Source organism: Ailuropoda melanoleuca, chromosome 14 (genome assembly GCF_002007445.2).
Source record: "Ailuropoda melanoleuca isolate Jingjing chromosome 14, ASM200744v2, whole genome shotgun sequence".
In the NCBI taxonomy this organism is placed as follows: Eukaryota; Metazoa; Chordata; class Mammalia; order Carnivora; family Ursidae; genus Ailuropoda; species Ailuropoda melanoleuca.
In genome coordinates, this window is record NC_048231.1 from 8,912,124 (window position 1) to 8,939,679 (window position 27,556).

General features: G+C 35.5%; 1 protein-coding gene across 14 annotated transcripts in view; it reads left to right on the forward strand.

Moving 5' to 3' along the window:
- The window catches only part of GPHN (gephyrin), a 609,565-nt gene that overhangs the window by 498,202 nt on the left and 83,807 nt on the right, over positions 1-27,556 (forward strand). For all 14 annotated transcript variants that reach the window (XR_004620093.1, XM_034642048.1, XM_034642043.1 and 11 more), the window contains 2 exons: positions 14,192-14,284; positions 25,385-25,440. Coding sequence is in view for 13 of the 14 variants with exons in the window: in XM_034642048.1 (XP_034497939.1) it covers positions 14,192-14,284; positions 25,385-25,440 (149 nt within the window). In the remaining variant the exon portion in view is untranslated. The remainder of the gene's footprint in view (positions 1-14,191; positions 14,285-25,384; positions 25,441-27,556) is intronic.

Here is a 27,556-nt window from a genome sequence, read left to right on the forward strand (position 1 = left end):
TCCAAGAGGGTTGGAATTAACTTCTTCCAAACTCCAGTTAATGTTAATATTTTGACCTCTTCCCATGAATCACAAATGTTCTTAGTGGCTTTGAGATAGTGAATCCTTTCCAACAGGTATTCAGTGTACTTTGCTTTGCTCAGATCCGTTAGAGGAATCTCTGTCTATGGCAGCTATGGCCTTATGAAATGTATTTCTTAAATAATAAGACTTATGGCAAAAATAGACAAGGCAAGAAACAACAATTGCTGGAGAGGATGTGGAGAAAGGGGATCCCTCCTACATTGTCGGTGGGAATGCAAGTTGGTACAGCCACTCTGGAAAACAGTGTGGAGGGCCCTTAAAAAGTTAAAAATTGAGCTACCCTATGACCCAGCCATTGCGCTACTGGGTGTTTACCCCAAAGATACAGACATAGTGAAGAGAAGGGCCATATGCACCCCAATGTTCATAGCAGCATTGTCCACAATAGCTAAATCATGGAAGGAGCCGAGATGCCCTTGAACAGATGACTGGATTAAGAAGCTGTGGTCCATATATACAATGGAATATTACTCAGCTATCAGAAAGAACGAATTCTCAACATTTGCTGCAACATGGACGGCACTGGAGGAGATAATGCTAAGTGAAATAAGTCAAGCAGAGAAAGACAATTATCATATGATTTCTCTCATCTATGGAACATAAGAACTAGGAGGATCGGTAGGGGAAGAAAGGGATAAAGAAAAGGGGGGTAATCAGAAGGGGGAATGAAACATGAGAGACTATGGACTATGAGAAACAAACTGAGGACTTCAGAGGGGAGGGGGTGGGGGAATGGGATAGACTGGTGATGGGTAGTAAGGAGGGCACATTTTGCATGGTGCACTGGGTGTTACACGCAACTAATGAAGCATCGAACTTTACATCGGAATCCGGGGATGTACTGTATGGTGACTAACATAATAAAAAAATCATAAGAAAAAAAAAAAAAGTCAGGGGCGCCTGGGTGGCACAGCGGTTAAGCGTCTGCCTTCGGCTCAGGGCGTGATCCCGGCGTTACGGGATCGAGCCCCACATCAGGCTCCTGTGCTATGAGCCTGCTTCTTCCTCTCCCACTCCCCCTGCTTGTGTTCCCTCTCTCGCTGGCTGTCTCTATCTCTGTCGAATAAATAAATAAAATCTTTAAAAAAAAAAAAAAAGTCAAAATAACTCCTTGATCCATGGGCTGCAGAATGGATATGCTAATAGGCACTAAAACAGCATTAATCTCACTGTACATCTCCATCAGAGTTCTTGGGTGACCAGGTGCATTGTCAGTGAGCAGTAATATTTGAAAGGAATCTTTTTTTTTTTTTTTGAGCAGTAGCTCATAACAATGGGCTTAAAATATTCATGTTATTCCATGTAATAAACCAATGTGCTGTCATCCAGGCCTTGTTGTTCCATTTTTAGAGCACAGGAAGAGTAAATTTAGCATAATTCTTAAGGGACCTAGGATTTTTAGAATGGTCAATGAGGTCTGGCTTCCACTGAAAGTCACTAGCTGTGTTAGCCTCTAACAAGAGAGTCAGGCTGTCCTTTGAAGCTTTGAAGCCAGGCATTGACTTCTCCTCTCTAACTATGAAAGTTCCAGATGGCATCTCCTTCCAATAGAAGGCTGTTTAGTTTATTGAAAACCTCTTGCTTGGTGCAACCACCTTACTTAATTATCTTAGCTGGATCTTCTGGATAACTTGCTGCAGCTTCTCCATCAGCACTTGCTGCTTCACCTTGCACTTCGATGTTACGGAGATGGCTTCTTTCCTTAAACCTCATGACCCAGCCTCTGCTAGCTTCAGACTTTCCTTCTTTCTCAGCCTTCACAGAATTGAAGAGAATTAGGGCCTTGCTCTGGATTAGGCTTTGGCTTAAGGGAGTGTTGTGGCTGATCTGATCTTCTACCCAGAACCTTCATAGTTCATTTTTATTTCTGCTAGAGGCACCTCTAAATATTGAATTTCATCCTTCAGTCACTGAGTAGAAAAAGTATGGAGAATGTGGAAGGGGAGACTGAAAGGCCTTCACAGTTCTCTGAAATCCAAAATGTTTTGCCTGTGCAAATTCTCTGACACCTGCAATTAGAGAAACCCATAAAGGAGAATCCATGTTTCCTAAGAAACGTCCAGAACCACTGAATTTATGAAACAGCTTGAAACTGTAACATCTCTAAAAAAAATTGTTATGTCTGAGAAGAATCAACAATAATTCCAGAAAACCAAGGATAAACATGTACAGAAATGCTGGAAGTGATTGCTGTCAAGGTCAGAGACATGGGGTAACTCTATGAAGGAATTTTAGAGTATAATACATGAAATACTTAGAATATTACAGAAAGAAGGTAATTTGGAGATCAAGTAGTCTCTCTTACTTTAAAGATGAGGGAATTGAAAACCAAAGAAGTGTAATAATGTTCTTTTTTTTAAAAAAACATTTTATTTATTTATTTGACAGAGATAGAGACAGCCAGCGAGAGAGGGAACACAAGCAGGGGGAGTGGGAGAGGAAGAAGCAGGCTTCTAGCAGTGGAGCCTGATGTGGGGCTCGATCCCAGAGCGCCAGGATCACGCCCTGAGCCAAAGGCAGACACTTAACAACTGAGCCACACAGGCGCCCCGTAGTAATGTTCTTAAAGTTGGACACATTGTTATGATTGAAACCTAGGATAACCTAGGATTCTTGACCCCTAGTCTTCTGTTCATTCCACGATAGTACACTACATCTCAAATCAGCATGAAAATTATTCTTCTAAAACAAGTGCCTAGATGTGCATGTATGTGTATTGTTTGTTTGTTTTAATCTGTTTGGGCTGCAGATGAATTTTCTGTTGTCTGGTCTATTCTGTAGCATATGTACTATTTTCAGCTCCTACCTGCAAGCAAGACTTTTAAGGAGCCAGTGCTCCACTGATTATAAATAACCTTCCTTTGGTTTCTTGCGAGAGGCATACCTGGAGTAGCAATAGATGATAATATTTGTTAGAGTACCATGTATGATTCATCCTCTTTGCTTGTAAAATGCATGACATGAATAAATTACAGTTTCACATTTGGTATAGCACCTTACTTACTGTAAGGCAGATTAAAATATTCTGGCACCATTCCTGTAATTCCCAATCTCTTTCAGTTAACACTGGAAAAACTTGAGCTTTCAAAAGAAAGAATTCTGCTTTCTTAGCAGCATTATTTTAGATTACAAGCACTAGGCTTTCTCATTTAAGATTATATGACCAAAGATTTCGGCATCTCTGACTTGGGTTCATTGTTTTTCCACAAAGGACTTAACATAATTCTGGTCAAGGAACCTTTAAGCTTTCCTATTAGAACTCGTTTGAGACAGTAAAGTATCTGTTTTAAATTACTGACCATAGAAGAAGGACTTCTCCCTGTGTCTAACTTAATAGATAATTGCCTATTTTCAGGCAGTAATCGAAAGCAGAAATTCACTGCCCTCTAGAAGAAATGTAGAAGCTCCAGATTCCAAGCCATAGGAGATTCTCACCAAAGTGGTTCACAAGTCATGCTAGGAATTCATTAACTCCTCCTGACAGTTTCTGACAGAGGCTGTCAGAAAATAAGGGAAAAGGAGGTAAGGTATACTGGAAGGAGCTTTGCCATCAGACGTAGTCTTAGCCTTGCTTTACTTTTTAAGTAGCGAAGAGACCTTAGGCAAGCTACATAACCTTTTTGAGTATCATTTCCCTCATACATTAAAAGTAGAAATATTATCTACCCAGTAAGGTCATTATGAAGTACTATTAAGAGAAATAGTACATATAAATCATCTAGTTTTTACGAAGCTGTCGTATTTGGAATTTAGTAACTGATTTCCTTCCCTTCCTTCTCCATGTTGGGATTCTAAGATTGTGGCCTTAGGATAAGCACTTATAAATTACAAAGTCAAAGCTAGAATTCCTTGGCTCAGGTGCATTTGTTGATCCGTGTTAACAATCTCTGGATCCCTGTGCATTTTGTTGTAATCAGATTTACATTCCACCCACCCAGGTCATTCAGTCCTGTGCTCCCTATCTCATTAGAAAATTTACCTAAACAACAGTTTTCACTCTTCTTCTGCTTATCTCTGGTGAGCTTTACAAAATTAAAGCAGAGAATTGAGATAGTTATTCAATATTTCAAGTGAAAGCATATATTTTTATTATCCAAATTACTGCCTCCAGTTTCTACCTCCAGTCCAGTAAGGTCTTCACCTAGGGTGATCCTGTTTACCTGCAGATATCTCCTGGGAATTAGCCTGTGCTGGCATTTGCTGTACGTTTTTCTGTCAGTGTGGCCATTTGAATTCATTCATAATTCCCTTCAGATAGTCTCATCTGTTTAGGCCATAAACTTCATTACACCTCTAAAATGTGTACATCTCATTAAATCCTGCTTATGCTTTTGATTACATCATTCCCTTCATATTTCTCCCTGCATTCCTCAAATATAACCATCCCTATCTGTATATTTGTGATGTTTTTATGTGCATGTACATGTGTATATGTGTGTGTGTAATCACAATGTCTAAAGAATTATGCTGTTTTTCTTATCCAAAGATTATGATTATATTGCCAGTTTATTCTCTGTATATGTGCTCTAGGTGTTTACCCCCCTCCCCAGTATTGTGGATATACCACATATGTGCCATTATTACAATACTTACAAAGCCTCTTTGTGTGGGAGAGTTATTTTTATAATTATATAATTAAGTAAAATTAACTCACATAGGAATCAGACTTATAACATTGGCCTAGTTATCCCTATGTTGCAATCAGATAGACTGATCTTCCTATTTCATACTTCCTTCTGGCATACCATCATATATTTCCATATATCCTCTTTCCTTAAATGACGTGTATTATAAATATATCTCACTTTAAGCAGTTTTGATATAAAATAACTCATTTTTTAAAAAAGATTTTTATTTATTTATTTATTTATTTATTTATTTATTTATTTAGAGAGAGACATTACAGAGGGAGAGGGAGAAGCAGACTTGCCTCTGAGCAGAAAGCCTGATGTGGGGCTTGATTCCAGGACCCTGGGATCATGACCTGAGCCCAAAGCAGACACTCAACCAACTGAGCCACCCAGGCGCCCCAAAAATTACTCATATTTAATGAAAAAACCTTAGAAGAAATTTTAATATGATTTTTAAATTAATTTGTACAGTTTTTATTGAATATATCTAAGGTTAAAACAGGATATAGTCTTTAAATATGATTCTTAGTTTTCCATTCTTTTTGGATACCTCATTATCTTTTTTACATGTTAAATATACGTGCTTTATTTGCGTAATTTATTTAGCAATCTTTTTTTTTCAGTATCTATTTTGAAGTGCCGTAGCCTATATTAATATCATTAAGTTAGGATTCAGAATATAGGTAATGGAAAAGTGTTTCCATAAACATTTGGAACAAAATGGAACAAAAACAAAATTTAAGAAAGAAACATCAAAATATTTGATTCCTACAGTGATCAAAATCTGGAAGAAAGCTGTCAGGTATTTAGAAGTGATAACTCATTTCTGTCTATTCTTAATTAATGTTATATTAGTAGAATTATGAAAATTCATGTAAATATACCAGTGGAAAGAGACAAACTTAAAACTTAAGTGGCGGGAAAAGATTTGCCATTACCAGCAAGAGAATTGTCGGAATAAAAACTTGACTGTAGTTTTTTTTCTTAAGTTTGAATTGATTAACTTCTGCATTAGAGCATCCCGTGTGCAGTAGTTATCTTTTTGTCTGTTTTGTCAAATAAAGACTTTTTCTCCTGGCATGCTGTTGTTAGTTTACCCCAAGCAGCATGGGCTATGCCCCAGGGAAAACCAAATAGTCTTTCATTAATTGTGAGACAAAAGCCGAGGAAGAAAGTCAGAGACATAAGGATTCTCTTGTAATCAACAATGCTTTTTGTAATAAATCCGAATGTGTATAAGAATGGAATAGTGAAAATATAATTTATTTAAATGGTTAAAAGTCATATTTCTATTTCTAGAAACTCCTTTTCTACAGAATCCTGATATTCTTGGTTAACTTACTAAAGAAAAAAAAGAATCTATTAACATTTTGTTTATCATTTGGAAACAACATTGAGTGATTCAGTGATACTATTGTGTAGCCTTGAAACTATAATGCCTTACTAATTTCCTTACTTTGATTTTAGCAATATGGAAATAAGCCACCAGTAATTTTTCAAGTCAATATCATAGTTGGTACTTTTGTTATTTATTTCTTCTTACATTACATGTAGGAGCTTGATTTTATTTTTTTTTTATCAAGTTCAATTAGCCAACATATCATTAGTTTTTGATGGAGTGTTCAGTGATTCATTAGTTGTATATAACAAATTGAGGGGGGTGGGAGGACAAGGTCACTGGGTGATTGGCATTAAGGAGGAGCTTGATTTTATCATGTATTTTTTTCTTTTTATAAAATACTTCTTGCATATTACCTTTTCCCTTTCTTTTAATAACCATTGTAATAGCCTAATATAGAACCAATGTTGAAAAAGTTAGGAATTATTTTTAGGATACTAGGATATGTAGTTCAAAATTATGCAAATTATATTTTAAAAACTTTTTTTTTTCCTGTGGAGCTTTTGACAATTTATAGGACAGTGATTAAGAAATCACCAATAAAGAGAAGTTTAAATTATTCAACCTATAGAAAGAACATTTTGTTTGTTTATTTGGACCCCTTGGACTTAAATGTTACCCATTTATCAGTGACACCCTATTTATTTGACCTAGGTGTGGCAAGGTTTCCACCATTAGGTACGAAAAAACGTGAGCACTTAATCTCAATTGAAATATTTTCTATGACCTTAAGAATATTTTAGATATTTTTTAAAAATACTTCCCCTAAAAAACTTTTCATTTTAGTCAAGGTAAATACTTTCTTACAGTTACACAGTTATTATTTTTAAAGCTTAATATATTATATATAGAAATGAGTATGTGTAACACAGATGGGGGTTATGGTAGTCAGTAATAAAATAGACATCATGAAACCACAACACAACTTAAGAATTAGTTTATTACCAATTGCACTGCATCTTTTTGTGTTGCTAAATCATGACAGTCGTTTCTGGTAATCATAACACTTCTGTTTATTCCAAATTCTAGAACTTTGGACAAAGCTTATTTTTATTTTATGACGTAAGAACCATAATGTAATGCCTTCCCTTACTCTGGAGATAATGAGCATCCCTAGATGGAAAAATACGAATACACAACATAATGTCACTTTAAACAAGCTATATATTTTAAAAGCATAGGGATGAGATGCCTGGGTGGCTCAGTCAGTCAAGCAGCTGCCTTCAGCTCAGGTCCTAGGATTGAGTCCCACATTAGGCTCCTTGTTCAGCTGGGAGCCTGCTTCTCCCTCTGCCTGTTCTGCCTGCTGCTCCCCCTGCTTGTCCTCTCTCTCTTTCTGACAAATAAGTTTTAAAAAAAAATCTTAAAAAAAAATTTTTTTTAAAGCATAGGGGTTTTTATTATACTATTCCGCCACAACTTCTGGAGTAACTAGAGCATAATTAATGTACTTGTTTTCATCAAAGGGATATTCACCTCTCAATCATTCACTCTTTTTCAGTTTATACATCTGAAACTTTCACATAAATGAGGACTGTAATGCATAAATGAGAACTATAATGTGTCTGGTCTTTCAAGTAAACAGTGAAGATGTGGAGAATAAGTTGTATTGGGATAGACTTGAGGGCATCCCCCATGTTAAATATTTAGTGTCTGTTAAATAATCATGAAGTTTTCTGTAAGTATGAAATACTTCATTTTAAGGGTTTTTTTGTTTGTTTTAATGCGGTAACAACCCAAATTTGCATATGTTTCATTTATCTTTCCTCTTAATCCCTGGCCCTAGCTAATATTGTTCCTACCAATAGTTATTTGGCCTGAATAAGTATATGTATCAAGCCTGCCTTCTCAACTGTTTTGGTGAATACGCTGGATAGCTGTTCAGCCAAAAGTTGTCTTCCAAAAGATTGGAAGAGATGATAGTTTTTAAATGTTACAGTATCAATGCTGTCACAGTGAACTTAAATAAAATTTGAGGAATTTGTAATCAACAGCAAACTGACTTATGTTTTATATGAGGAAGCCTTAGATAGTATCTTTTCTTTTCAGCTTTCTGTTATCTACCACATTCTTCCTACACTCCTGATTCATAAAGCTGATAGTATCTTGGTTACTCAAAGTGAGGACAAGGAATCAATTTCTTGGATCACTGAACTCAGAGTTTCCCCTTGACTTCTCCCAAAACTGCCTTAGAACTAACAACACAGGGAACTTTACAACTGTGAAATCATTTTAATAAGTGACTTTTCCCTCTTATATCTAAAAGCCACTTGGGTATCCTAATATCCTACTTTAGACACAAGAATGAAGTATTATCTGGGCCAGAATTAATGCCCAACCAAACAAATTAAATATTTTACTTTTACCATTTAGTGACTACATTTGGATTCAATGCTTACAAATCGTACTCAACTTAATAAGTAGCTCTCTGTTTTGATTTCCTTCTATATATGTCCATTGTCAACCATTTGGATCTATAAAGACTCTTTCTGAAGATACTTTTTAGGCCAGTCATCCCAGTATAAAAACGCTAGCACTCCAAAGAGTAGAGAATTTAATGACTATCATCATGTGGGAAGCTGACTTGTATGTGAATATCTTGCTGATAACATGAAAAGCCTTTCACCTTTTAACGAAGCGCTCTGCCCCTGTCTTCTTGCAGCATAAGTGAGCATACTACACAAAACAGTGTAAATCATCAACCAGTCCTTTCCATTACTTTCTTCTTATCAACCTCTTGAGATCACTTAATTGTATATATGGACAAGAGACCCCAGTGATACACAGCCCTACGTTTAAGATTTTTGATCCCCGCAGAATCTAGAAATATGCATTTATTGTTATCTTCATCAAATTTAATACATCCTTTATTACACAGAATGTAGAGAATACCGTGTGTGGGAAAGGAGAACAAAATGGACATGACCTCCTCAAATTCTAAAGGCAGAACCATAGCTTCTTGGTACACCACCTAACTTTCTACAACTGAAATGGTCACTGGAGACTGTGAAGAGCTGTAAACTCCTACCACCAAATATTCCTAAGAAAGCATGTTAATTATATGGGGGAAACTATCTTTTGCTTATTATAAATGGGGCTCTCATTGGATTGGAGAGACTAGGAAAAAGGAATTTTGCTCTTGTTCTCCTGAAATTGTACCTTTTAGTAAGACCTTTAGCTCCCACAACTTCAGCTTTCTTTACCAAATTATAAACTTAAAACAGTTATAATATCTAGATGAGAAGTTACAGCTGCCTGGTTCCGTTCAAGTTTGAATGCTGAGGCTCCTTCTAAAATCACAGGACCAAAGTTTATTCAACACCAATACTTGGGCTCCATCTGTGGGCAAAGAGACGGGATGGTTTAACACGTAGGTAAGTGCGTGCAAGAATGTCCCATGTGATTTGCAGCGCTACTATGTACTATGTGCCTGTATTTAGCATGAGTCCAAAATAAAAACCTGGCTAATTATATATATTATTACCTTTATATTAATAACCTTAATTAAATGTGAAGCAGTTCTTTCTTTTCAGATGAAATGTTTTATTTTTCTTTCCATATTTGAAGGTCTATAAAGACCAGATGGTATATGTGTGCTACAAAAAATGACTTTTCTTGGTTCTTCTAGATATAGTTATATGTTGAAATGAGATAAATATTATTTTTTAATCTATTATCTTTGCCCTTTATTGAGATATAATTCATATGCTATATAATTCATCCACTTAAAGTATATAGTTCAAGGTTTTTTAGTGTATTCACAGATATATACAACCATCACCACAGTCAATTTTAGAACATTTTCATCACCTCAAAAGAAACCGATCCTCGCTAGCTGTCATCTTCTCCTATACCCTCCAAACATCCCCATCCAGCCCTAAGTAACTACCAATGTACTTTCTACTATAGATTTACCTATTCTGAACATGTCATATAATGGGATCATATATGTGGTCTTTTGTGACTGGGTTCTTCTACTTAGCATAATATTTTCAAGATCCATCAAGATACATGTTGTAGCATGTAACAGTACCTCATTCCTTTTTTTATTGCAGAAAAAACCACATTAACGCAAAATATACCACCTAAACCATTATTAATTGTGTAATTCTGTGGCATTAAGTACTTTCACACTGCTGTGAAACATATCTCCATAACTTTTTCATACTGGTTACGTGAAACTCTACACCCATTAAACAACTTCCCTTTTCCTCCTCATCCCAGCCCCTTGTAACCAACATTCTACTTTCTGTTGCCAAGAATTTGACTACTTTAGATACCTCATATAAGTGGAATTATGCAGTATATGTCTTTTTGTGGCTAGTTTATTTTGCTTAGCATAATGTCTTCAAGGTCCATCCATGTTGTATCATGTGACAGTATATAAATATATACATCACATTTTGTTTATCCATACATCCGTTGATGAACATTTGGGTGACTTCCACCTCTTGACTATTATGAATAGTGCTACTATGGACATGTGTGTGAAAATACCTCTTTGAGATGCTGCTTTCAATTCTTTTGAATACAAAGCCAGAAGTAAAATTGATAGACCATATGGTATTTCTATTTTTAATTTTTTGAGGAACCTTCTTATGATTTTCCGTAGTGGTTGCACTATTTTTTACAATCCTACACTATTTTTACAATCCTTATACAAAAGTGAATAAGTGTTCCAATTTCTGCACATTTTCCCCAACACTTGTTATTTTCTGTTTGTTTGTTTCTTTATAGTAGCCATCCTAATGGTTGTGAAGTGATATCTCGTTCTGGTTTTGATTTGCATTTCTCTAATGATTAATGATGTTGAGCATCTTCTCGTATGTTGTTGACTATTTGTATATCATTTTTGGGGAAACATCTGTTCAAATTTTTTGTCCATTTTTAATTGTTTCTTGGTATGTGTCTCTCTTCATTTGTTTTGTTTCTTAAATTCCACATATGAGTGAAATCATATGGTATTTGTCTTTTTCTGACTGTGTTATTTCACTTAGCATTAAACTCTCTAGCTCCATTCATGTTGTTGAAAATGGCAAGATTTCATTCTTTTTTATGGCTGTATATATACACCACATCTTCTTTATCCATTCATCTGTCAGTAGACACGAGCTGCTTGTATAATTTGGCTATTGTAAATAATGCTGTGATAGACATAGGGATGCATGTATCCCTTTGAATTAGTGTTTTTGTATTTTGGGGGTAAATACCCAGTAGTGATGCACAAAAGTTTTTAAGTTTGATGTAGCCTCATTTGTCTATGTTTGCTTTAGTTGCCTGTGCCTTCAGTGTTATACTCAAGAAATCATTACCAAAACCAGGAAGCAGACTCTTAACTATAGAGAACAAACTAGATGGCTACCAGAAGGGAGGTGGGTAGGGAGATGGGTTAAATAGGTGAAGGGGATTAAGAAGTGCACTCGTTGCAATAAGCATCAGTGATGTATGGAAGTATGATGTATGGAAGTATTATTGTACACCTGAAACTAATATTACACTGTATGTTAACTAATTGAAATAAACACTTTAAAAAAACTGAGGCCCACTTACATCGTTGGGAGAAATGTTTCATTATAAAATCAGAAAATATTCGAAAAAATAAAGAAAACATTTTATCTATTCATCACCGTTACAAAAAAAAATAATTGCTGAATCCAATGTCATAAAGTTTTCCTGTATCTTCTAAGAATGTTACAGTTTTAGGTTTTATATTTAGTTCTTTAATCCATTTTGAGTTAATTTTTATATATAGCATAAGGTAAGGGTCCAACTTCATTCTTTTGCATGTGGATATCCAATTTTCCCAATACCAACAACATTTGTTGAAAAGACTGTCCTTTCCCCATTGAAGATCATTTGACCCTTATTGAAGATCATTTGACCATGTACACAAAAGTTTATTTCTGAACTCTCTATTCTGTTCCATTTGGGTTAGTTAGGGTTCTCCAAAGAAACAGAAGCAGTAGGATATATATAGATACAGATATATATGATTAAATATATATGATGAGATTTATTGTGAGGAATTGGTTCTCATGATTATGGATGCTGAAAAGTCTCATGATATGCCATCTATAAACTGAAGACCCAGGAAAACCAGTTATTTTGTACCTCTTAATTTCCATGTGCCATCTTATAAACTATTACTATTAATGAGCTATTCAAAATCCCAGCAAAGTCATTCTCTTAGGATCTGAGCTAGGGTAGAGTTTACATTTTCATGAACCACCCCAGGGCAGATTAGTTCCAGGCAAGGAGCCTCCCCAGGCCGTTTATTGTGATCCTGGGCAAATGCCATGGGGCTCACCATCAGGGACCGCCTTTTAGCTTCAGGTTCACTTGGCAGTTAATATTGTATAAGGAATCCAAACTAGATACTCGTTTCACCACTTGCCTGGTCTTACTAAGGTCCATAGCTCCAGGATAGCTCCAGAATAACTACAACCTTCTAGGAATATCTGAAGCTAGAATCTGCTAAGGAGTTCTCCCTTCCAACTCAGCTATCACCTCCCTAAAAAGAAGAGTTTCATTGTCACTGTGGATCAGAATACAAAATTAAAAATCTCTCTGTACTTCTAGGTCCTGGGATCTGGAAATCAGGGACCTTAGGTGGCAAGGACAAAGCCAAAAACAAAAAACAAACAAACATAAAAAGACATGCATCTAGCTCTGGAAACAATGACAATTCTAAGTTATACAAACATCTCATGTAAATCAACTCCTGGGGCACCTGGGTGGCACAGCGGTTAAGCGTCTGCCTTCGGCTCAGGGCGTGATCCCGGCATTGTGGGATCGAGCCCCATCAGGCTCCTCCGCTATGAGCCTGCTTCTTCCTCTCCCACTCCCCCTGCTTGTGTTCCCTCTCTCGCTGGCTGTCTCTATCTCTGTCAAATAAATACAATCTTTAAAAAATAAAAAAATAAAAAAAATAAATCAACTCCTGTATTTTCTTATAGTCTTTGGAGACAAGTTTGATTTTCTTCCTTCTCCCCTTCCTCCTTCTCCACCTCCTATTTATTATTATTTTGCCCCTTTGAAATAATAGTAATAATAAAGACAGATTCTGACTAGAATATTTAAGAAATTGGTAATGACTCTTGAAACATTTATTCTTGTTAGCACTAGTTCAAATTCCTAAGCTGTAGCTGAAAATGATTATTATCCAGAGTAGTTTGAATAGTCATTTCACAAGACAGGCTACTGGCCCTCTGTTTATTTGTAATCACTAATTTTTTTAGGTTAATAAAGCCAAAATCAAAGGCTAAAATTCCTTTACTTTTCTTAAGAAAAAAAACTTTCTTAACATAAAAATGACATTTGATCATTATAAAAAGCTTGGAAATTTTCGGAAAAGTATAACAAAGGGAATAAAAATCATACATAATTCTAATATGCTAAAATAGCAAGTGCTTTATATTTTCATGTATGCCCTTCTCATCTTTCTCTATTGACATGTACACGTCTATCTTAACATAGTAAAGATTATACACTACATGTGCAGTTCTGTATGTTTTTTAAACATGTGTCATAAGAATTTTCCTGGTCAATGAATATTCTTCATAAACATTACTTTAACCTGTATAATACTTTATCATAAGGATAGATAATTGTCTACCTAAATTTCTATATTATTTATCTTTTTATTTCTTTACTTTTCTCAATAATGTAAACAACTAAAATAAACATGTGCATAAAGATTTATCTGTTTTCTTAGATTTCTAGAAGTGAAATTACTGGATCAACAAATATGAAAATGTTCAAGAATTGGCTTTTTAAAGAAAGTCATCTTGGGTTGTTAAAGGATTAATGACACAACAAATTAAACATCTTTGATGATTGTATAGCTGCTCATATTCAAATAATCTTTGCAAGCATAACTATTAATTGACTGAATCTAATCTTTCATTTCAGACACAGGGATTCATCTCTTCCTTCTGTCTCCAGCTCCTTGGGATAGAAATCAGGAGGTCTGACTGAGCCCATATATAAGCCTTTCAGACAGGCACTTACCCACATCACTGCCTGTTTAACCCATTGCTCTCAAAATCTGTATTTTTCTTATTTTCTCTTTTTTCAGACGGAATGGGGCGAGTCCTTGCTCAAGATGTATATGCAAAAGACAACCTACCCCCTTTTCCGGCATCAGTGAAAGACGGCTATGCTGTCCGAGGTAAATATTTGGGGATTTTTGAGGTTCATCATATTCACACTGTATTTTTTTTTCTTCAGATTTTTGGCTCAGCCTAGGCACCCAATGAGTTTTACATTTTTTTCCTGCTTGGTTGTCAAAATAATTTTATTCACAGATAACAATTTGGATTAAAACTTTTCAGTGAAAGTACTGTTGTTACTTGAAATGTTCGTTGACAAATAAATACGTAGAAATTGATAGAAACACTGTACCATAATTTATTCTTTTGACCTCTATACATACCAGGTAGCAGACAGTCTTGGTCTGGAAGTTTTCCATGTGTTTTCTAGTTGAAAACATCTATGTGGTCCAAGAAAAAAGAGCAGATTCCCAACACAGGGATCATCTAGGGTGGGCTTTTCTTCTGTTTTAAGCTCAAACAGAGTAAGAGCTTCATAAAAAGCAAGCACAAGGGAACCCTCTAATTCCCTGGAAGAGCTGTATTTCAAAGCTCTGAAACCTCAGTTGGTACCAGCAGCTCATACCTTTAGAGTTCCCTGAGATTGCATAAAGATTAAAAGCAAATACTAAATAGCAATTGCCTGCTACCCAAAATGAAAATGCAATGGAATTACTTAGAAACTATTATTGGTTATTAACTCAAGGCTGATATCATTGAAAAAATGTCTAAAAACATTTCCCAGCTTATCAGAGCTGTTAAGAAGGCCAGTTCCTTTTTAATGGTTCTTTACGGAGTCTCTTACTCGTTTGTTGTTTCTCCTCTATCTAGCTATTAAAATAATTTCATTTTTATAATTAAATATATTCATTAATCTCCTCCATGTTCCATCACTATTTCTTAGCAGTATCTTTTTGTGTTGGAGGCTATAAGCAAATTGTTATGGCTATGGGCTTTGAAAAGCAAAGTAAGAGTGATCTGGGTCCCAGTACCAGGTCCATCTTTATAACTATGAGCAAATTACTTAAACTTTTTGAGCTTCTTCTAAACTTTTTGAGTTGTCTCATCTGTAAAATGATGAGAATTATAACAATACTTACTCTAACAAGTTGTTGTGAGGATTGAATGAGACCCTAGAAAGCCTTAGTAAAGTATCTGGCACCAAAAGCAAGCACTCAATAAGAGTTTTACAAAATGTTTGATAATGGTAACTATTATTATCACTATCATTATTATAAACACATTTCCTTAGACCATCTCTGAAAAAAAGGCTAACATTTATCTGAATTGTCACTCTCCTGTTCTTTGTAAATAAAGTGTGGTGGAGAAATTAATTCCTACTAGTGTATTCTTTCTCAGGGATACTATCTTGGATGCACCTCATTCAGCTTGATCTTGCTAAATTAGAGTATTTCTGAAAACATGAGTAACAAATCCCCGGTGGCTCTTATGATTTTTTCTTCCAAATTTATTCCTTCTACTGTGCTTTTATAATGAATATTGTCCAGAAAGAAAATTATTTCAGTCTTCTGATAGCCACATTGGCTCTTCTTGGTTCTTGTTCTCCAACTAAAATGTCAGTTCTGTTTTGAACTTATAATTGGTAGCCATATAGGATTACTATAAAATGAAAAAGAATTCTTACTTCCAGAGTAGAACAGACAACTTTAGCAAATGAAATACCAAAGGGATAAGAAAGCCTATTTTTTACATTCTTGGTAATATAAAGGAGAAAGTGAGAAAATAAATTGAGGCAGAATTATTCTCAAATAGAATGTTGTTCTGTGATTTTTGCATGAGATAGCAGCAGCTCAATAAAAAGAAACTATTGCTCTTAGCTTTTCTAGTTGCCAAAAAGAGCGATTAGTCTACATGAGCCTTAAAAGAGCCTTTCTGCTCCTGTAGAATCTACCAAAGAAATTCTATATAGAATTACCATCTGGTATCTTATTTATTCTTTTGTTTTGAAATGGTGGTGTTTTTAGCTGTTTCACACATACACACACACACACAAATGAAGAACACCTAACATCTCACAATATAAAACGTTCAACAGACTATTACGCGGCTTGTCACATTATTTCTTTCCTGTGAACTGTTGCTACCTCCAAGCTACAGAATATTTAACAGAGACATAATACATAGCAGATAACCATTGTGGATATGGTTAAATCTCAAAAGTGGGAATGTTTGCTGTGTCTGTGCATATATACCAGCATCATAATTAAGGCAGCAAAAGCCATCGGTGAACAAAGAGGCATGGTCCCAGTCTTTTCTGTGTCAGAACACCGCCCACCGCTCACAGGCGGTGTTTGGTAAAGAATATCCTTGAGGCTATTGTTGGGGCTCTCTACCACTCTACTTCGCATACCTTCTTCTCTCCACCCCTGTTTTCCTTTACTCCCATTCCTTTCTCCCCACTCCCTTTATTCTCCCTTTTTTCTTCTCCTCTGCCTTTGCTGTAGGCCTTCCAGTAATAACCAGTGGCACCTGTGAGCATTGCTAACCCTGTAGGTGTAAAGAGGTTGCTAACTTGCTCTGGATCACTAAGCGTTAGCCAGTGTCCTTCAGAAACATGTGGCATAAAACTCCAAACCAGTTGGAGGATCACTTGCTTTAAGGTATGTGGGTTGAAAAATCAAGACAGTAAAAAATGACTGAGCGAATAAGAAATAGGAATGGCTTTAAAAAAAAGAAAGAAAAAGTAGCGTTTAAAGAAGGCAGGAATCAAGTGATGATATAATAGGAAGAACTGTAACCTAATAAACTTAAAACTGCATTCAGGATGGAGTGAATTTTTTTTTTTTTTTTTTTTTTTTTTTTAAGGGAAAAGAAGAGATTTATTTTGGGTGCTGGCAGCTGGGGAAGGTGACAGGCTCAAGTCTTAACAATTGACCTCTCCCAAGGATGGAATGAATTTGAAAGATAAAAGAAAATGGAAGTAGCATGTTTCCTCTTATTTAAGACCAATACAATATTTTTATTAACATTTTTGAAGAGTGAAGAGTTATTTCTCTCTTCACACTGATTAAGCTAATCTGGATGCATTTCCACCTTCCCCTAGAGATGTGGATGCCTGTTATCTCACAGTTTCTTTGTAGATGTTAATAAAGGCAAAAGTACCTCACATCCCAAGTTCAGCTTTCTTGAAACTTTTCAATTCAAAAGGGTTATCCCTTCAGAACTTGTTTTACAGAGATGATTTAGAAAGAGGGAAAAGTCTGAACAAGCCACTAATTATTTTAAGAACCATGTGTAATAAACAATTCTGGAAGGATATAAGACAAATCCCTGCCACTGGATTAAAGTAAATTTAATTTTTCTTTTTACATTCTGATTGAAATACATACTTATGAAAAATACAGAAAATTAAAAAGAACATTTTTAAATTACCCATTATCTCACTGCCTAGCCACTATTAACATTTTGTTGTACTTCCGTCCAGTGGGTTAAAGTGCATACTAAAATTCAGTATCACCTCTTTGATTTAGAGCTTTTGTTCTTTCGCAAAAGCCATGTTCTAAGTTCTCTATTTCTTCCACCTAAATCCTTGACCACAGCTGGTTTTCCATTTGATAACCTATTGCCTTCCACCGTAGGTCTCTCTGGACAAAGAAAAGGGCCTTATGATGTGGGAATATTACTCAAGTGAGCAGAGATATATTTTAATTAATTAATTTTGGTCAATTCCAAAAAGCTTAAAATACTGTATTTAAGGAAATAGTATCTCTTTTCCTAATACTAACAATACATGGGCATTTTTCCCCCCTTGGAAGATGATGGTAAAGAATATAAAATGCTTTCTCACTCACAGGTCCTACTCTTAACTTCCTGCTTTCCATAAGAAAAAGCCACAGATTTAAAATTCGAAACAACTCACCTGATTTAACTCCTCAGTATAATTGCAGCAAGTATTAATCTTGCTATGCTAGTTTTATCACCTTCTCTTGCCCCAACCAACACTTTCTATAATCTTAATTTCAGTATACACATAAATACTATTACCCTATTGGCCTATTATCTAGTCTTAGACAGCTTGGTTCCATGATCAGTTCTTAATCCCTTTGCCTGATTCTTCTGTCAAAGATATTTCCTAGGACCTCCGAAAGTTATGCTATCTCTATAGCCTCAGTTTATTCAGTCCTACCATGGAAATGTAGAAACTCTTTATTATTGAAAATAAATATAGCTATAAAGTGTTTCAAGAGGCTTAAAGGGAGTTCCTATATGGCTGGAAAATGAAAATGAAGGATAGTTCTATGTCAAAGGGCTCAGGGAAGATCATTCTCTATACATTGCCACAATGAATAGTTATCTAATGGTATCCATTTAAAAATAATATAATCTTTAAATAAACAGGTGAGGAAAACTAAAGTGTTTTCTGGACTTTAAAAAAAGAAAGCAGAAGTGGGAGCAACTTCAGGGTCTAGCATTAAGCATTATCAATCAGTTATATAATGTATTTGCTGCATTATATAATTTGTTTTATATTGGTTTTATCACTTCCTTCAAATTAAATTCTACAGTTACAAAAAAGAAAAGAAAACTCATTAAGAGAAATTTCTAAATGTGGGGGGAGGGGGTTCTAAGCCTCTACATTAATCTTTGGAATCCATCCATCTTTTCTAATGGCATTCTGTGGCTTACTTAGTTTATTTCTTTCCAAGCTTTAGATTCATGTGCCAACATACTCCACTTCTGCTCCTTCCCACCCAAGCTTGTAGAAGTCATCTTAAAAATGGCAACTTTTACCTGTCTCTTTAATAAGTATTTTTAAATAAATAGCAGCAAGTTAGATCATTATTTTTCTGTCTTTTTAAGAAATTGTGAGCGCTGGTGATAATGTAAAATCAGGATTTCTGTTGTAGTTCACCTAATTTTTTACTCCATATGTTTTCTTTAAGTCTGAATTTGTTTATATTCAGTTCAGTCTTAGAGTGCTCTGCTCCTCAGAAAGGGTAGCTCGTTAACCAGCACCATCAGCATCAGCTTGTTAGAAACATAGAACCTCAAGCCCTACCCCAGACCTGCTGGATCAGAATCTGTGTTTTAACAAATCTCCAGGTAATTTGTATGCACATTAAGGGTTGAGTAGTTATAAAGGAAACAACTTCTCTCTTGCTACCAAGAGCCTTCTATAATGTGGTTTGACTGAGCCTTCTTCAGCTAGCAATATAGAGAAGTGTTTCCCAGATAGAAATTTTCAGGGCAAGGTGAAGAACATAGTGTAAGTGCACACATAATTCTCTTTCCAGTCAGTGCACCTTCCCTGCTCCTTAGAGTCATTTAAGGACTCTTTTCAGATGTTGGCCTTCTTGACACTCTATAGCAGACTTGCCCTAAATGATCTCCAGCCACTCATTTTTCAGTGACATTTTTTGGAGCATTTGTGCACAATATTGATACAAGGCATTTTGGGTGCAGGTGTATTTGCATGTGTGTGGGGGAATCGGAGACAGGAAGAAGGTTGAAGAGCAGAGGGTTTCAAAAAAGAAATAAAGGAAGTGATTATCTCTAAGGAGCTCATAATCTAGCTGAAGAAATAAAGCGTACACATTTTTTAAATTATTCAAGAAAATTTAAAAGCACAATACTAATATGTACAAATAGATTACAAACTTCCCACCAAAGTATTATGGGAATGCCAAATTCATTTCTTTATTCTTTTAACAAATATTTATTGAAAATCAGCGATGAGCTAGGCACTATGCTAGGCAGAATAGCAACATAATCCAAGTTATTGTATAAAATTAACCAGAGCAGTCTTTCTAAGCATTCTAAAGATGGTCAATGTTGACTCACATTTGAAAACTATATACATGGACCAGCAGGAAATGGAAGGCATCCAAAATACAGGATTTTGTGTTGAAAAATATTATTTATTTGTTCATTTATGCATGCATCCTTCTAAATAGATTCTTAGAAGCCATACTCATTCATTTATTGAACATTTTTAATACTTTACATATTGAAATTTTACTGAATACCTATTATGCAGCAAGTGCTATGGATTCCCCTGAGACAAATAAGCAAATAATTGCAGATAATTAGAGCCATAATTAGAGTTATTTAGGGAATACACTGGGAAAACAAAAGAGAAAGTAGCTGACTCTTGAGGGAAGAAGAGTCAGATATGACTTCACAGAAAAGGTGACACTTGAGCTGAGTCTTAAAAGATAAGAAGTCTTGGGGCGCCTGGGTGGCACAGCGGTTAAGCGTCTGCCTTAAGCTCAGGGCGTGATCCCGGCGTTATGGGATCGAGCCCCACATCAGGCTCCTTCGCTATGAGCCTGTTTCTTCCTCTCCCACTCCCCCTGCTTGTGTTCCCTCTCTCGCTGGCTGTCTCTGTCTCTGTCAAATAAATAAATAAAATCTTTAAAAAAAAAAAAAAAAAAAAAAAAACCTTAAAAAAAAAAAAAAAAAAAAGAAGTCTTTAATCAGAAGGCACAGATGAGAAAAGGACACTCCAAGCAATGGAGGTAGCATATATTATGGAGCTGAAATATGAGTCATCTTGGTACTTTCAGGAAGCTACAGTTCTAGAAATTGAGAGTGGCTAGGGCATAAGGAGGATATGAACCAGAGGCCTTTGCACATAGGTGAGGATCTTCAGATGGAGTATTTCCACTTCATATTTGTCCTTCTTCCTCCCTCCCTCTCTCTTCTTCTCTCTCTCTCTCACACTCACATACCCCTTCTGCCTACTTACCTTTTATTCATCCTTCATATTCAAACCAGAAATCCTTTTATCAAGGTGGCTTTCCCTGACCCTCCAGTATACTTCAGGCACTTTCATTGTATATTCTCCTAAAACTATGTTCCTTTCCTTTAGAATGGTTTTCTTAATTTGCATTTATATATTCATTAATGTGATTATTTAATTAATATCTATCTCCTCCACTACATCAGTGGCTTTAACCCCACCCATAAGAAGACACACATTAAATACCATATACACACACATATAACATATGTAACATATACAATATATAAATGTACATATGCACACATATATAAACAAAAATAAATTGCATGAAACAATATTCATCCTTATGATGCATGAGGAAATATATTTCTATTCATTCTCATTTTAAAAATTGTTTACAAGTTTATAGCCCACCACCATATTTGGTCCAGAGTTTGAAAAATACTGCAGCAAATTGGCACTGCATTAGAATAGAAACCATGTCTGCTGGTTTTACTCCACTCTGTCCCAGCAGCTAATATGACACTTAGGATGTAGAACACTTCTATAGAAATTTAGTGAATGAATGAAAGGAATAAAAACCTTTAAAATATATTATTTTTAAAGTATTATCCCAATTTTTATCAACAAGAAAACTGAAGTTTAGAGAAAGGCTTAATAATTTGCTGAGGCAAGGGAAACAAAAGCAAAAATGAACTATTGGGACTTCATCAGGTTAAAAAGCTTTTACACAGCAAAGAAAACAGTCAACAAAACTAAAAGGCAACCTACAGAATAGAAGAAGATACTTACATATGACTTATCAGATAAAGGGCTTGTAGCCAAGATCTATAAAGAACTTAACAAACCCAACACCCCAAAAACAAAAAATCCAGTCAAGAAATGGGCTGGAGACACGAATAAACATTTCTCCAAAGTAGACATATAAATGGCCAACAGACATATGAAAAAATGCTCAACATCACTTGTCATCAGGGAAATGCATATCAAAACTACAATGAGATACCACTTTATACCAGTCAGACTGGCTAAAATTAACAAGTCAGAAAACAACAGATGTTGGCAAGGATGTGGAGAAAGGAGGAACCCTCTTACGTTGTTGGTGGGAATGCAAACTGGTGCAGCCACTCTGGAAAACAGTATGGAGGCTCCTCAAAAAGTTAAAAATACAGCTACCCTACAGCCAAGCAATTGCACTACTAGGTATTTATCCCCAGGATACAAACATAGCGATTCAAAGGGGCACATGAACCCCAATGTTTATAGCAGCAATGTCCACAATAGCCAAAATACGGAAAGAGCCCAGATGTCCCATCATCCATGAATGGATAAAGAGGATGTTGACTATTACTCAGCCATCAAAAACAATGAAATCTTGCCATTTCCACAACATGGATGGAGATAGAGTATAATGCTCAGTGAAATAAGTCAGTCAGGAAAGGACAAATACCATATTATTTCACTCATATGTGGAATTTAAGGGGAAAAAATGGATGAACATAGGGGAAGGGAAGGAAAAATAAAATAAGATGAAAACAGAGAGGGAGGCAAACATAAGAGACTCTTAACTATAGGAAACAAACTGAGGGGGCGCCTGGGTGGCTCAGTCTTTAAGCATCTGCCTTCGGCTCAGGGCATGATCCCGGTGTTCTGGGATCAAGCCCCACGTCAGGCTCCTCCGCTGGGAGCCTGCTTCTTCCTCTCCCACTCCCCCTGCTTGTGTTCCCTCTGTTGCTGGCTGTCTCTCTCTGTCAAATAAATAAATAAAATCTTTAAAAAAAAAAAGAAAAGAAAAGAAACAAACAAACTGAGGAATGCTGGAGGAGAGGTGAATGGGGTAATTGGGTAATAAGCATTAAGAAGGGCATTTGTTGTAATGAGCACTGGATGTTATATGCACCTGATAAATCACTAAATTCTACCCCTAAAAAGAATAATACAGTATATGTTAACTAAATTGAATTTAAATTTTTTAAAAATGAAAAAAAAGAATAATTTGCTGAAAGTCATGAGGCTAATAATAGGAAGAACCAGGATTCAGCTTCAGCTTTGTTTTACTTTAAAACCCTGCTAATTTCCTCTTGTGCAAGAGGTAAAATAGAAAATGTCTAGGTTGCTTATGAGAGGTGGCAAGCTGGTAATATCTCTAATAGAGAAAATAATTTAAAATAACTTTATTCACACTTAAGATATAGTTAGTGTGGAATTCTGAAAGATAATTGACTTTAATTTTCTACAAGAAAATTAAAATTCACTTTAAGATACTATAAAAATAAATGGGAGGATGGATGAAATAAGATTGGTAAAATGTTGATAATTGTGGAAGCAATGATTCTATGTCTGGTTTATGTCTATTTTAAATTGCTCATTTAAAAATTTTTTTAAAAAACACAAAAGCAGCCTAATAAGAATAGCATTGCAGGAAAACTATTCTTGCTTTTCAAGTGAGCACTGTAAATATAATAGGATTCCAAAAAACACAAGAAAGCTGAGTTTATTAATTCAAATGATGTCTACAAAGCACAAGATACTACATCTAGTACATAGAAGAGACTCAATGTTAATTTTTGTTCCTTTCTACGTCAGGTTAACCAAAGTCATCTATGCAAAAAAAAAGTGACTCAAGAAAAAGTGACTCATTATAAACAATTTTATATATAAGCCTTTTAAAAAACACCACTTTGTAGTCACATTTTTAAAAAATGAATTTTGGGGAGCCTGGGTGGCTCAGTTGGTTGAGCATCCAACTCTTGATTTTGGCTCAGGTCATGATCTCAGGGTCCTGGGATTGCACCTGGCCTTGGTCTCTGAGCTTAGTGCACAGTCTGCTTGTCCTGCTCCCTCTGCTCTCCCCACCCAAGCCCCCTCTGCCCACACACTTGCATGCTCACTCTCTCACTCGCTCAAATAAATAAATAAAAATCTTTTAACAAAATAAATTTAAAAATAAAAATTAGGGGTGCCTGGGTGGCACAGTCGTTGAGCGTCTGCCTTCAGCTCAGGGCGTGATCCCAGCATTCTGGGATCAAGCCCCACATCAGGCTCCTCTGCTGGGAGCCTGCTTCTTCCTCTCCCACTCCCCCTGCTTGTGTTCCCTCTCTCGCTGGCTGTCTCTGTCAAATAAATAAAATCTTAAAAATAAATAAATAAAAATTAAAAAATAAATAAAAATTAAAAATGAATTTCATATGTCCTTTTTAAAAGAGAAATACTTTTTATTATTTATCAGCATGATTGCAAATATAATTAAAATATTCATATAGAAAGTTAACTTTACTGTGTGTGTGTCCGCAAATCCTTGCTGTATGCAGATGATATGAAAGTAATGGTCATGATCATAAAACTCATTAGATAGGCACTGCCTTGCCGGTAGTGTGGATCTGAAATCCACATCATAGGTTAAGAAAGCCCTTTTGAATATATTTCTTTCCAGAAATATTTTTTTCATCCAGCTATTACTATACTGTATATAGAAAAAAAATTGGTTAAGTTTTTCCATCTCAATTCTGAAAATATTTCTTCTGGTGTAAAATATATAGTCAATGGAAATTGTAATGCAGAGCTGCCTATATATTATGATTTAGAAATAGCATTCTGTCCCATTTTAAAAAAAAAATACTATATTGGGAATTAAGGGACTGTGTTTTAGTCCTAGGTCTACCACTAACCAAAACTTGTCAACCTAAGTCCCTTCGTTCTGTGACTCATTTCCTTCAAATGTCAAATGAAAAAAAGAAGATATGCTCTTTCTACTCGACTGAGTTATTATGAAAATCAGACTGGGTGATAAATAAGAAAATAGTATGAAATAGTTCGAAATTTATAGAAAATGGAGAAATATGAATATAAATAGTAGTATGTCTGTATAGCTAGATATATCCACGATAGTGTACACGTACGTTCACACATATATACCCATAGAAAAGGTGGTATTTATTTAGGAGGATGGGCTAAAAAAAGATAGTTCTGTTTGAAAAGTACAAGTATATGGGGCTCCTGAGTGGCTCAGTCATTTGAGCTTCTGACCCTTGATTTCAGCTCAGGTCGTGATCTCATGGGTCATCAGATCAGCTGGCATCGGCCTCCCCAGTCAGCAGAGAGTCTGCTTGAAGATTCTCTTCCTCTGCCTCTCCCCCCACTCGCACATGCTCCCTCTCTCTCTCTTATTTAAATAAATCTTTAAAAAAAATTAAAAGTACAAGTATCAAATTATGGAGCAATAGGAAGACCATCTCCAGTGACACCAAGAAAGAGCATGATTAGAATCACTTCTACTGGTACTTCTGAATGATGGATACTAAAGATCAAACCAGTAGTAACATCACCATTGTCTGGTCTAAGAGATCAGAAAAGTATTCCATTTTCCTGAAGCTTTATCTGATCTTTGATTCAATTTTAAAATTCCAATACTGGATCCTTATTTCTTGCTATAGGTACATTTTGATGTTTGTTCTTGTTTCTGTTCACCTCACAGCTGCTGATGGCCCAGGAGATCGTTTCATCATTGGGGAATCCCAAGCTGGTGAACAGGTGAGATTCATAGGCCTGAAAGGCCCCAAAGATTTCAGTTTCGTGGACTTTTAGCATTGAATTCTAAGCTTCTGCCATTATCATAATGGAAATCTTAGAGGTGGATTAGACAGGTTATCAAAGAGATTAAAGGATGGTTCCCATGAGAAAGCCAAAAGAATTCTTTTTTAACTGAAAGAAATCTGCATCTATCAATATATGGCATGGTATTTTTGGTATGTCTCACAGATGTACCCCGCAAGCATTTTCCAGTCCTATGATTAGATTATTCTTTCTTCCTGTATAAACATTAATGTTCTGAGTAGACCTATAGTTTCTAGGTGATCTTCTCAGACTTTTCTCCAACCTATGTTATGAACAGGGAATCAGAAGAAACAAATCATTTAACATCTCTAGCTAATCACTTAGATTAGCTTTTCTCACTAGGGAGCTGGCCAGTGAACAGGTATATATATATTTCTATTAAGAAATGAAGCACTAACGGGCCATAATGGAAGTAAAGTAGAAGTTCTCTTATTTAGTGCTTTTGAGCCTAGTAATTGGCCTTTTAATTGGAAACAAGTGGAAAATTATTTTATATTTTTAAAATAAATGTAAGTTTAACTTAAGTGAACATCTGTCAATAATTTGATGGAGAGTTAATGCTTTTATTTTTAAAAAGTATCTACTATTTCAATTTCTATCTAGTCTTTCTTACATAAATCACACCCAAAAGCACCTATACGTGATTTCTAGTTTTGGTCTTTAATGTGGAAAAAATTTTAAGGACATTTGCAAAGTATCTAAATATAGAATCCTTATAGATTTTTATTATATTTTTACAATTTTTTTACAGCTACTTCACCCACACCTAATTTGAGAGTTGTTTCCAGCATGATTTTTTAATTGAGTTTTTGCAAAGGCTTAACTTAATTTCTATAGAGAAAACTCTTTTCATACTCATGTGTCATTAATTTATGTAATATTTATTTAAATTACATAATTCAGTAGCAACTACTGCCACAAACTGGCACAAACAAGTTTGGGAAGAAACTCAATTAAACCGTAAAGCAGTACTTTACAATTATACAATAACAGCCTCAAAGTTAAGCAGTACTGTAAGCATCATTATGTTTAAGAGGAAATAGAGAACATATGTCAATCCACTGAATTTTGAAGGTTGTTTAAAAGAGCTCCTGCCTTATTAAATAGACCCAGAAGAAGACCAAGATACTTTTTTCCTCTGCTACTACTGAGCATTGATAAGCATTATATAAAAACAAAGGAGAATATGAATGAACGATTGAATGAATGAATGAATGTGGAGGTTTGGGGGAAAGCTATGTCAAATGCCTTTTCTTCCTTGGCTTAGTATGTACTCCTATAGGTACTGAAAATATGGAGAAGTTAAGGAAGTATATAGGAGAAGAATGGTGCCCATGGTGGTGACCCCAACTACTTCATCCCTACATCCAGGCATTGAAGAGAACTATGTATAAATCTCTGAAGCCAAGCCTGGCACTATACTGATTAGATGCTGTACACAGGCTGGTTTTAATCCTCATAACTGTTTTCCTGACAAAAAGAACAGCTAGGCCTGGGTCCCTTTTTTATAAATGACTTGTATTATGACCTCATAATTTACTTGACTTCTTGATATGTATTTCACTCAGTGTTGGATGTCTAAAGCATCCATTTGTATAACAAAGCTACAAAGTACCAGTTATTCTAGGTCTCTGATCTTCAATTGAGTCTATCTAACATTTATCAAACACAACTACTGTGTGTACCAAGCACTGTGTTGGGTTCTAGGGCTATAAAGTAAATTAAGATATGATTTCTACTCTTAAGAAGTTTACATCTAGTGGAGGAGACAGAATATAACAACTAAATATACTATATTAAGTGTTAAACTAATGCTATCAGTCATGTACTGTGGAGCACAATAGGGTGGTTGAGCGTTTCGTCCTAGAAGGATTAAGAAAATAATATTGGAGCTGGACCTAAGAGGATTTTACAAAAACAGAAATGAGAAAAGGACATTCCAGGCGAAGAGAACAGTATAAATCAAGACACAGGTGTTTTTAAAAATTGTATGGAATGTTTAGGAAACTGCAAGTAGTTTGTGGTAGTCAAA